This window comes from Aquila chrysaetos, chromosome 11 (assembly GCF_900496995.4).
Source record: "Aquila chrysaetos chrysaetos chromosome 11, bAquChr1.4, whole genome shotgun sequence".
Taxonomy (NCBI): Eukaryota; Metazoa; Chordata; class Aves; order Accipitriformes; family Accipitridae; genus Aquila; species Aquila chrysaetos.
The window spans coordinates 26623951-26636697 of NC_044014.1; the positions used below are offsets into that span (position 1 = coordinate 26623951).

The following is a 12747-nucleotide window of genomic DNA, read 5'->3' on the forward strand; positions in this document are numbered from 1 at the left end:
AAATAGAATATTTCTTTCCAGTGCAGCCTTCCTAATCTATTCCTATACAACGGCAAAAAACCCCAGTGTGAATCCTCCAAAGTAAGAAACCAGACCTTTCATTTTGCATTGTTTTGCTAAGCAATTTCTAGTATAGCATCTCTGAAACCTGTGTTTCCAGCTAATATTGCTACTAAGCAAGTGGGTAACAAAGACTTGCTTCACTCTAAATAAAGACAAGGCCAAAAAACTGAACTGAAAGGCACCACAGGAGACACATGAAGCTCAAGAAAACTGTATTCCAGAAGGGAATGACAATCCTTTCTAAAAGTCATCCACATATAGAACAGAACACAAGAATACAATTAATGTGTCATTAAGTGAGAGTGCATTTTTATGCAAATATGTATGTGGATACTTTTTATATATACATATTTAATAAAAGTCGGACAAAAGAATGAATAATGATGCACTAGTCAATGTCAGCAGTTAAGCTGCAGACATGACAAAGTAGTTTAACAATTAAAGATGTTTTCTTTTTTCTTACAAAATTATTTGATTAATGTTTGAAATTAACTTTGTGGTTCATTGTCAAAGAACATTACCTCAATAAACTATATCCTAGAATAGAGCTGTAAAGATAATTAATCTGATCAATTAAAACTGTGTTTTAAATTGCATTATCCCATATTTTTCAGGGATTAATTCACAATTAATGCAATCCCAAATGGGCCAAGCTCTTACACTCCCACAGAGTAGAGCAGGATCAGTGTCGATCAAACCTTAGTTGGTGGTGGCTAGAAGTACATCTTCATGCTCTCTCTGTCTCCTGTCATAGCACTGATGAAAGGGGTATGGTGATGAGGAGGGTATGTAGGGTATTTTCTGATAGTTTTAGAAACTCGGAAAGCTTTAAGGAAGGTCTAGAATAGACACATTTGCAAAAAGCACAAAGATAATTTTAAAAAATTAGTTTAGAAATCAAGCTAAGAATAAGGGCATTTTCCTTATGGTTTACTTAAGACAAACTTGGTAGTTTTACATTTGGGCAGTATTCAGGTTCCCTGGATATCAGATCTAGACAAATGGGATTTTATACAATTAGTATGCAAAACAAGCAAGGACTTCTGAATTCTTCTCAGATGTACAAAGATATATAGAACATAAAAAAGTAGAGTTGTCTATAAGTTTAACTTTTTTATGTTCCACTTACATAAAGAAATAAAGCTTTCTGATTAAGAACGCAACAGTTGAGAACAAGCTCAGGGCTCAGCATGAACATATAAGTCTGTGTGTATATTTGTATAAATCTTCCTATTCACAGTGCCACTGTTATTCTTAGAACCAGCTGTTTTACACTCATTGCCAGATGGCACTTTTATGTACAATTCTAATCAACTACAATATGTGACACAGTATTGGAAAAAAATAGCTATTTAGGAATAACTACACTGATGCCTCTGAAAATATAAACAACTCCAAAAAACTGATTTGAAAAACACAAGTAGAACATATAAAGCCAATTGAGAGAGTTTTTATGTTTTCACCTTGCCATCGATGGGCTCTCTTATTTCCACATTAATGTCAGTTTATAGTGAAGGGACTCCAGTAAATGAGGTAAACTTTAAGAGACAGAACAGTAATAACTGGTCATTAGAAACCAAACTGTTCGGCAAAAAAATTTAAATTTCTGTGCCTGAAAAGCACAGCTTATATCTATGGTTGCATATTACATTGTATTGCACTCCAGAAGACAAAAAAGATCCAGAGTAGAAAAGGATATTCAAATCATAAACAGTTTCTATGCTACTGCCATTACAAGAAATAGAGAATGGGAGCCCTGAGTTACCAGTTTAGTGGGAAATTGAGTCCTCTGCTAGTGCTTTTACTAACCACGTCTAAAGATGATCATGGCAAGCAAATGTTTTTCTCTACTCTATTCCAGTCACTAATTCAGCACGATATGCAGAGGTCAGGATGACAAATGGAAATTAAAATAGGCAATTCATCTTTAATGTACTTAGAAGTACTTATATATGTATTTGTTAAAATACCTTTTACTTGCAGAAAAATAAAGAGAAGTGGACACAGGAAGAAGGTTATAAAAAATACTTATAAAAAAGCATGGAAAATGAAAAAGTATTGGCAGACATCAAGCTCTCTATTCTACAGCAGCACATTCAGCAGACTCTAGAGAACCATCTAAAGCGTGCACATCAAGTTAGATTTTCCTCTTAAGAATGAAGGATAATTCCATTATTTCCTTACCTTGAAAAATTAAATGATGAAAATTTTAAAGGGAACATAAATTGGAAAAGAACCATCATTAGGATATATGACACTATTCTGTACTAAAGTAGATCACTTTCCTAATCAAAATTCTTCTAAGTAGCTGCTTATGATTATTTCTTTGAATGTTCTGCTTTTATTCAAACTAAAAATGGAAGACAGACATTAAAGTGAACAAATCTCTAAAAATAAAAATATAATTATTTGTTTATTTGTTACCTAAAGATTAAAATAATTATGTGGGTGATATCTATAAAATCTCTTTGGCAAATGTTTCAAGTTTAACTGCTATTTCCAGCATTGAAAAAATAGTGTTGTCCAAGAAAACAGTATTTTATTAATTAGATTCTACAAAGAAAGGAAGGAAAGAGTCTAGTCCTTAGTAATAAGTGAAACATTTCCTACCCAGATGTGACTGGATTTAATCGACAGGCATGCCAAGATAGTAATTTCTCTGCTAAATAAATTCTCAATTTAAGGATTGAAATCTTCCATTAGTTACTACCATGCATCACTGAAAGTGTACATATTCACTTTAAAGAAGAATGTTCTATACACATCTTGTGGTACTAGGAGACGATTCAAGCTGGTGGCTTGTAAAAAGTAGAAGCATTGAATAAACAACAGAATAATCTTAATAAAGGGTATTGAAATAATCGCTATAGTTTTCAAAATGAATAACCTTCATTCTTTCTACCAAGAATGATTATTTTTGTGATTTTGTCTAGAACCTTTCTTAAAAGGTGAGTTAAGTACTGCTTCTTTCTAAGAAAAGTCAATTCAGATTAAAGCAGATGTATTGGATCACAAGTGTGCCTATATTTTGTAATGGAGTATGGTACAGAGATCCCTAAAGTTTGTGCCAGAACCAGAATTAGTACAGACATATTATAGCAACATGAAGCTGCTTAATTGCTCTGCTGAGATGTAGGACTAACTGGTATGGAGGATACTATGTTGATGAAGCTGCACAATTTTCTGACCTCAGATCTCTCTAAATTGCATTGCACTGGACATACCATTTCACGTGGTACTAGTCTAGGAGAATGCCTGTTAGAGTGATGAACTGAGTAGCATAGAAATGCTCTTAGTTTACCCTCCTCTCACAGCTGTGACAGCATTCATATTGCCTCCAGCCACCTTCCCTATACCATGAATGTAGAAGAGGGAGCAATGGGTAGTATCTTCTGTATGAGCCTTACTGACTTCCTCAGTGTCTTCCACTAGTATTAATCATGACACTCATCCTTTTTCCCATCTTTCTTGATGCCCCTTACGTATGAAGTCATGTAGGATTCCTTTGTGGACATACCAGCTATTACATCTGCAAATCTACTTACAGATTAAGAGTCTCGGATGAATAGATCACTGGCATTTTGTTTTAGACAAACTCTTACACTAGTACTCTTCAGCTTTGGAGTGAAGACATGATTTTTGTCACTCTATGTGTAAGATCAAATGACAGCTGTGTCCATGGCACAGGCAGAATAAACAGCTATAGAATGCACTGTCAAGGGAAAGCACACAACGGTAGATGTCACTATCTGTCTGGTGTGAGCACTAGATCCTGTTTGTCTCCACTGCTCCTGGCCAAGCCACAGTCTGGGCTGTTCCAGTTGTTTTGTTGAGGATATCACAAGCCTTCCTCTCACCCTACCTTCATTATTTCCTGTTTGACCAAATTCTAAGAGGAATTACTTTTGGTAATCATGCACTTGGGGATCTTAAATAGACTGATATGTCACTACATTTATTCTACATTGCTGAAATGGGTATCAGGTCAGCTCTCATACAGAATAAAGCAGAATTTTTCACTTCAGGGATATATCTGGGCAGTTTCTAACCTGAATCAAACTACTAATGAGTATTTACCAGAAAAACAAAAAAAAAGGACAAAGATGGGGGGGGAGAAAGTAGGGTAAGAGAGAAGGAGGAGAAAACAAAGGAAAAGCGTGCAAGTATACTAACTTGAGGTTACTGAATTTAAACTGCAGCTGTGAGTTAAACCTTGGCTGAAAACCCAGAGAAACCTACAGTTAAAACAGTTTTCTATCCCCATTGACAGAGCAGCCAATAAGCTGGTAGCTGTACATGGATTAGGTGGCCCACAGAAAGCTTAAGCACCCCAGAGAAATCTCCCATGTTGTCAGTTCTGCTCTCCTTGAGGAAAACAATCAAAGGCTTCTAGAATGCAGTGCCTAAAAATCATTATATGATCCATTAGTTTCACAAAAGACAATTGCCCCGACAAATAGCTGTATTTTGTTCGTCTGAAATTGAAACATAAATGGTAACAGGTTTTATTCTTTTCGACACTTTTGACCTGGATATGTTGGGCACCCAGATGCTTTGCCATTGTGTTTTAAAAAGTTTTTAAAAAGATCTTCAGAAAAGCACCGCCTTACTTGCTTCAGTGGTGACATATTAAAGACAAATTTGCTAAAATTAATGAGAACACTCACCACAATGTTAAGAAGGAAAAATTATTGTCCTCACTTCAATGGAGCTCAAGATACAACTTGAGTTTTCCCACCCACTTGACTCCTCTCCACAAAGAAAATCTCTACCTTAGTTATTTGTGTTATGCTTGACACATCTAGGCTACAAAGGTATGGCTTGAAACTCACGCAATATAGAACTGACATCCATGTATTCAAGAATGCCTTTTGCTGGTGCTACCACCTACCTAAATAGCAGTATGTACAGATGTAAACAGTGAAATGTCTGATTTTCTGAGTCACATAAGGATTGTTTCAGAACATAACCACTATCATTACAGACAGCTAGGCTGGCATTCTATCTTAACCGTTGCAGTAATGGCAAGCCTAAGTCCGGGGAAAAGCAGCAAATATGTAGACCTAGAGCTTTAAAATGCTATCGATACTTCAGAATATCATGTCCCCAAAATAACTGGATTCAACAGAATAATATTCTACTAAGTCCCCTTTTATCAGTTTCTTCTGTGTTAGGCTACCAATTTGCCTGTTACGTCACTGACAGTGTCTAGCTTGATATGAAAACAAGGGTGGACTATGAATGATATCAATGAGAGGATATTCCTAGTTAGATTGGTTTGTATCAAACCATCACACACCTCAAAAAGTCAGGATGAAACTTTCTATTGCCTGGCCAAAGCTACAACACTATATGATAATGTTGGTGTAAATCTGAAAAATATTGAGATGCTTTGCAGATTTTTACTGGCTCACCTTATCTTAGCAGAAATCTATCAAACCCAGGAGCTGGAAATTTGAACAGATATGCCAGATATAATGCTCATATTGTCTAATTCATTCAAAGTTTTTCGGAAGTGTTCCTGTCAGTCTCCCAAGACACTTTTTTCTTCTGCAAACTGTAATTTTTTGGCAAATACTCTTCCCCTGTATTTCTTATCCTAGTCTTGAATTTGAAAGATTCCACACATACCCAATGAACATAAAAACTATAATTTTGCAACAGTACGCATAATTTCAACAACAACAAAAAAGTAGTTTTTCCTCTCTATTCATTCTGCAGATCCAATGTGACTATGTTCAATCTAATTTATATAAGACTTTTTTCCCATTCTTGAGTTATTTTGGTAGACCACGCACTATTATAAAGTTCTTCGCACTCAGGCGATAAGACCAAGCACTGATTTGAAGTAGATGAATGGAGCAATTTAAAGATGTATAATTGCTGCAGGAAAGGAGGGAAAGGAAAATGTACTAGAATACTCACTTTGATGAATCTATGAAGTATATTACAAGAGCACCAATACTAAGAGCGAAGACTAGGACAACCTACAAAAGAAAAGAAGAGAGTCCTTATTTAACAGTGTTAAAGTGAAACATTTATTCTTTTACACACAAAAAGAGACAAGGAAAATAAATCATAAACTAGTATTTTTTTTATTTCAGCTGTCATTTTCTTTAGAAATATACTCCTACTTGAATTTCAAACACTATATATTATCAGAGAATGAATGCTTTCTTGCATTGAAAAAGAGACACAAACAAGTTGAATCCTACCTCAGGGAAACCAGTATACAATTAGGTCCTAGATCCTAACCTCTGCTAAACTATATTCTTTCATTTCAAATGGCAAGCAATCCTACTGCATGGCATTCAAATCACACTATAGCTTTATGAGGCGTATCCTTCAGGACTGCAGTAAGTTTCTGCTCATTGGTAGGTAAACCGAGAGTGATGACAGATTAGAGTGAGTTTCCATTTATACACGTGGTCGTGAAATCCACAGGATAAGTGTAAGGCTATGTAAAAATGTGTATTTACTCTGCCCTCCTCTTCACTGAGACTATAGCTAAGTTTCAAACAGGTTAAAACAATGGCTGGATGCAGCACGTCCTGATACAATGAATACATACCCCAGGCACCTTGTAGTCCCAGTGTTTTCCCCCCTTTAACCCTGTTGAAGTTTTTGAACCAAATAATTTTGTTAGGTCTAGCATCCAGCCCGTATTAAGAAGGTAGAACTTGCTTTTCTGGCTAGTACAGCAGAAGCTCAATTAATCACATCTCCGTCTGTCTCTAATTTCTTTTTTCTGAACATAAAGCCAATACAATTTTCTGTTCTCCTGGCTCCCAAAGATTCTCCAATGTTGTGGGAAGATTTAGTTTCACATCCTACCCAAAATAGGTCTGCATCTACACGGGACAGCATAAATGAAATTTCTGCACTCAAATTTTGGCTTGAGGAATCATGAAGTACACAATAGTTTGTGTACCCATTGCGACTTAGATTTCCGATATCCTTACTGTAGGTTTCTGTCTCTCGAACAATGCCATCCACTGGGTAATTTGGAATCTGAAAACATGAACCCAATAAGCTATTTTTTGTATCTTAGAATGCAATTCTTCTGGAAGAAATCAGAGAAGATTCCTGTCTGCTGCACTGAGGATGAGAAACAGATGGAAAATTATGTCTCCTGCAACTCAACTGATCTGCTAGTCTACAGAATCAAAATAAAGTATCCCTTAGTCTTCTGGCATGCACATCTCAAGTAGCTGCTTAGAAGTAATGTCCCTTAAAATAAACTCAGAGAATTGATCACTCAGGATTGGGTAAACCAGGGTACTAACTAAGGGGACATGCAGCTCCTGAAACTGCCAGTTAAAATACAACTTCTTAGGTCAGAAGTGGCTAAAATTTAAGACAATATCTAAACAACTGCATGTGTGAAATAAACTAGTGGTGTCATTCCAGTTCTGACTGAGCAGATTTATTAATCTGTATGACTACCATAACGAACGAATACTACCACCACTATTGCTACTTTTGTTGACAATCTCAACTGTTCCAGCAACAGATGAGCACTGAAACAAAAATTTCTTCATTCAATACAGGCTTCAGACCTTTTACTGAAGCTGCCGTATTAGGAAGGAGGCTGACAGTCATAGCACAAGCAGTACCAGGGAACACGCAATGTGTTAATTCTAAGTAGACTTACTGAAACAGCAATGTAGAAGTTTCTCTACTCTCAGCTATCACTCAACACTGTAATGGCAGTATCTGAAGCAAGGTATAATTATATAACCAAACTCTGGAGCTCTGCAGGGCCAAAATCAAACATGCAGATATTTTCCAATAAAAGAAAGAAACTCATTAATTTCTTAATATTATGTAATCACTACAACTTCTTTAAAAAATTCTACTTCACTGAAAGTTTAAATTAATTTTTCATTCCTTTTAGATCCTGCTTACCATAACTTTTTGCTTTGTGAATGTCTGAGAAGTAGTATTTTGCCTGAGTACAAGTACCTGTTGTCTGATCTGACGCACTATCACCCAAATCAGTGAGATTTGTCTGTCAAATTCAAGGACTGAAGCATGAAACTCTTCAAATAACGTTTTTACTACCCGAATCTAATATAATGTTAGCATCTAGAGTTTGAATCTTCTTTCATTAAACTACATTATTGATCAGATGTATATAGGTGTTGCAAGGTGAAATAAGCTGTTAAATCCATACCAACTGGTAAGAGTCTCACCATCTTGTAAAAAACTAATGTGGTGAATAGAACTTGTGGATTGTCACCTGGCAATATATCCCAAATTATGATTAGCAGTAATCCCAAGGCCCGTTTTTCTCTGAATTAAGTTACTGGGAATCAAATTGATTGTGCACACCTTGCCCCACCCCTTGCAGTATTCCAAGCCACACACAATCACAGTTTGGATCTGAATCAAATCTGCTCTGTTGTCTAGCTCTAGATTATTTATTATCAATACATTTCAAGAGAAGTCTTTATATAATTTTTTTAAAAAACAGAGTTAACCAAGGGGCTGAGGGTTCTGGGAATACAGTGCTTACATTTTTGGTGAAAATTTTTATTTGACCCAAACCAGTTTTAAACACAGCTATTCAATCTTACATGGCTAAAAGTCAAGTTATTAATGGTGATGTTTTAGCCTACATTCTGTGGAATCATTTATATACTAACAGCACCATCAAAACTACTATTAAATACAGGTATCTCCTTAAAAAAAACAAATCAAAACGAAAACTAAGCAAACAACTCAACCAACAACCAAAACCAACAATCCCTAAAACCCCCAAAACCGAAACAGATAGACCCTACAGCAGGAGTTATGAGCTGAAGAATGCCAAAATGACCATTTAATGCTGATAATGAAATTTGAGAAACTAAACCCGTAATCTGTTTGGGACTCTATGACACTCTTCTCATTCTTTCAAGTTTTGCGAAGTACACAAGTAAAGCTGGAATTTTATTTTCCATTTCACATTCAAGTCTTAGGTCACAACATTCAATCATTGCCTACTAGTCAAAGCAGCCCTCTAGAACAAAACCAGCATAACTGTATACCAGCCTTGCATTTTAGTTATATCCAATCCCTTAATAATCACCATTGTGCTGCTTAAATAATGTTATATAGGTTCTAGGTAAGATCTTCCAAGACACATAAGGAGTTTAAGTGTTCTATGACAATTCACATAACTGCCACTAAAATGCAAATACATACATTTTGCAAGAAGCTCCAGATTCCCGTGCTACACCAAACAGTGAGATATGTATGCAAAACTACACCTCCTCTACTGTAATACATAACTGATTTTAAATCAAGGTTTGTTTTCTCTTCTACTGCCCCAAAACGCATACCTAACATTACAGTTCATAATGTCCCCCAAAATCACAGAAAGGGCATCAAAAGAGAGTGGAATCTTAAACTCCATTTTTATCCTGCTAGCAGAGAAACATGTTCTTCCTTTGCTAAGTGACAGAGGTATTGAGCTAAACTCGAATACACCAAGTGTGTGGAAAAAGCAGGGCCCGAACCAATCAGGTTAGAGTTATATTAAAATTTTAAAAAAGAAAATTAATACCTTTCCATGCTATATAAACACATTTCACAGATTCTCAGATGCAAGTTTTTTGCTGCACTCCCATCTAAAAAAGCTGAATGCAGCCTGGTTATTCAGACTCAGGGAGACAATTATTGAGTTTAGGTCTAGATTCAGATGACAGCCTTTGCTAGACTGTCATGGGAGGTAACACCTATTTTGGGTAACTTACAATGCTTGAAGAGAGGTATGAACATAGACAGACTGATACCCCAAGCTCACAGCAACTAGAATCTAAGGGAGGAAAAAAAGCATATGTGAATTATTGCCTTTTTTGTTAACTAGGCCACAGGGAGAAGCTTGCTTGCTCTGTTTGTTGTTCCAATGCACTTGGCACAACATTGCAATTGCTACACATCTATTATAACTTCTCTCTCTCTGGAAGAAAAGAATCTTTTAATTTATAATAACTTACTGTTTGTTTAAGATTGAGAAATGTGAAGTCATATGCTAGCAGCTACACTGACTAAGCGCTTAGCATCAAGTCAAAAATAAACACCAATCTGATTAAAGGAAAGAGAGGGAAAAGCATGGAATAGTTGCTGCATATCCTTAAATCTTTCCTAAAAAAAAATATCCAGCCACAGAGTTCAACAGAAGTGTACAACGTCTTTTTGAGGCAAGACTCAGAGAAACTGCAGATAAAATCCACTTAAAGAAAACTGGAAGAATGTTTTGCTCTCCACTGCTAGCAAGGTGCTCCAGAAGAGCTTTGACTGCTCTGTTGCAGTCAAACTGCAGTCAAACTTTATGCATCCACATTAGGGACAGAAAAGAAAAAAACAAAACCACCCCCCCCCCCCAAAAAAAAACCCACAAACCCAGAAACAAAAACAAAACAAAGCAAAAAAACCCAACACCGGGAAACTTTAATAAGGGTGTAGCAACAGAATAAAACTGCAGGGAAAGTATAGGTATTGAGAAAATACTATCAGAATTAAGCCATAATAACCGTAAAGGGGATCAGCAAACCTTCCAGGACTATGTCACAAAAGGATGATACTGATAATCCAACGGGTGGCACTGTTTCCCCTACAACTGCATTGAACTAATGTCCTGGCATTATTGAAGAAACATGGGAAAATGGAAAGGCTGTTCACGTTAGAGGACGGCTACAGTTAATAAATCCACAACAATGAGTAATGTAAGGACTCTAGAGCAGGAGCTTCAATCTCTCGTTAGCCTGTAATGTCTGAATGTTCTGTGGAACACAAAACAGAACTCACTTAAGTTTCAAAGGCAAGTTCTTGCCTATAAAATATTGAACTATCCAAACAACATTAATACAAAATAGCATAGAACTCAAGAGGTAAAGAAGGAAATAAAAAAGGAATAGTTGTCTATTGTTATAGTCCTCTCAACATTAAGTACTAAAATAAGAAGTACACAGTGAAAAAAAAAACTTTCAGGAATCCTGTAACCCCTAACACTTCAGAGCACCAGAGTACTTATTTGTCATCCGATGACAATCTCTTGTGTATTGTTCTTCAGAAATGTCTGCCTGAAACTCTTGTTATTCTAAGGTTAAATTTTTCAACCCCAAGTGAACTGTTCTGCTTAAAATATATTAAGTTGTTCAATTATTAATATGTTTAGAATTTCACTTAATTTTAATTTCTACATCCATACAGTAAATTCTGTTAATGAGCTAGTCAGCTTTTTCATATGATGCTTTAAAATAAAGCTCTATTAGCTTTTATATTTCAAATTACTTAAAGAGAATACAAATTATTTCTTACGACCACAAAGTTACATCCTCAAGGATCTACTAATTTTGGAACACTAAAGTTTGCATTAGTAAGATGTCAATAGCCTGAGGTTTTGACCTAATTTGAATGAAAATTTACATACTTTAAACATAAAAACCAAACTTCCTTTAACCATAAAAATGGAAATCAATTGTATTTCTTTTGTAGACAAAGAGAATATACTTTTCTGGATTTGTTAGGAATGAAAACCTGCATTTTGAAGGACACACCAGCTGCAAGTTACATTCCAGAAGTAGGAATTACCTAATCCTTGCTTGGCAATCCCAGTATTAATTTGCAGACTCTAGGATATGCACCAGCATCTGTGCAATTACTGCAGTTTAACAAAAGTAAGACTCGAGCAAGTCTAGACCACAGACGAGTCAAAATGGCTTACTTAATTGATGTCTCATTAACTGATACCCTATATGCAAACAACAAAATTCAGAAAGCATTCCATGTAGGCAAAGCCATAAGTGGTAAGAAATTATGCACTGCAGCTGATATAAACAGCTGAGCAATTAATATCTCTTAGGTTACTATAAATACAAATTAAGTGCTATTTACTATAATGCAATATAGACTCTTGCTCTAAAAATCAGTGTTCTCCACTCAATTTTTTTGGTAGCACTTACTTCACTAAGATGTTTTTATTAATATTACCTTTGGACATATCACAGTGAACTAAAGCAGCTACATGATGTTAAATTATACAATTCTTATTAGTTCATCCAACAAAACGGTCTTCAGAACTTTGTCATTTGTCAAGACAAATAAAATGTTATATATATTTTTATAGCAATCAATAGTAAATTTCTGTTTAGAGACTTTTTTCACACTATACACTGATACCCAGGAATAAAGCAGGATTGAGGATCTCTAAAATCCATCAGCAGGACCTAGTACCATGCTCTGGATGCAGCTGTACACTTTTCTCTGGGCTTAAACACATTGTCCTGTCTCCAGTCTTTCTGCCTCTGCTTCTTTATCTTGTCCCTCCCAGGCCAATGTATAACTAAAACGATGAAGGCAAAAGTACAAAATACCCACCATCTATCCTATGAAGTCATGAATTCCTGGGGGCTATTAGAAGGTCATTCTAACTCGTTCAGGTTTGTGAGATCAAATTTCTTATTGATGAAATGCTCTCTTACTATCTTCCAGAACAACTGCATACTATGCCAGCTTCTCTGTAAAGAAAACTATCTAACCACATGCCAGTAGTAGTGAGCCACCTTACAAGAGCAAACCAGGAAATGCAAACAAATGAGGGCTGAAGTGGGTGAATAGGAGGAGAAAGATGAAGTGATAAAATAATGAAAAGACAAAATAAGATTCCAGTTTGTTTCTACCAGCAATACATAATAA

The 12747-nt window shown here is 35.8% G+C and overlaps 1 protein-coding gene across 38 annotated transcripts in view; it reads right to left on the minus strand.

The window, feature by feature from the left end:
• The window catches only part of KCNMA1 (potassium calcium-activated channel subfamily M alpha 1), a 527339-nt gene that overhangs the window by 277381 nt on the left and 237211 nt on the right, over window positions 1–12747 (minus strand). For all 38 annotated transcript variants that reach the window (XM_041127120.1, XM_030030358.2, XM_030030356.2 and 35 more), the window contains exon 3: window positions 5989–6050. In XM_041127120.1, the coding sequence (XP_040983054.1) occupies window positions 5989–6050 (62 nt within the window). The remainder of the gene's footprint in view (window positions 1–5988; window positions 6051–12747) is intronic.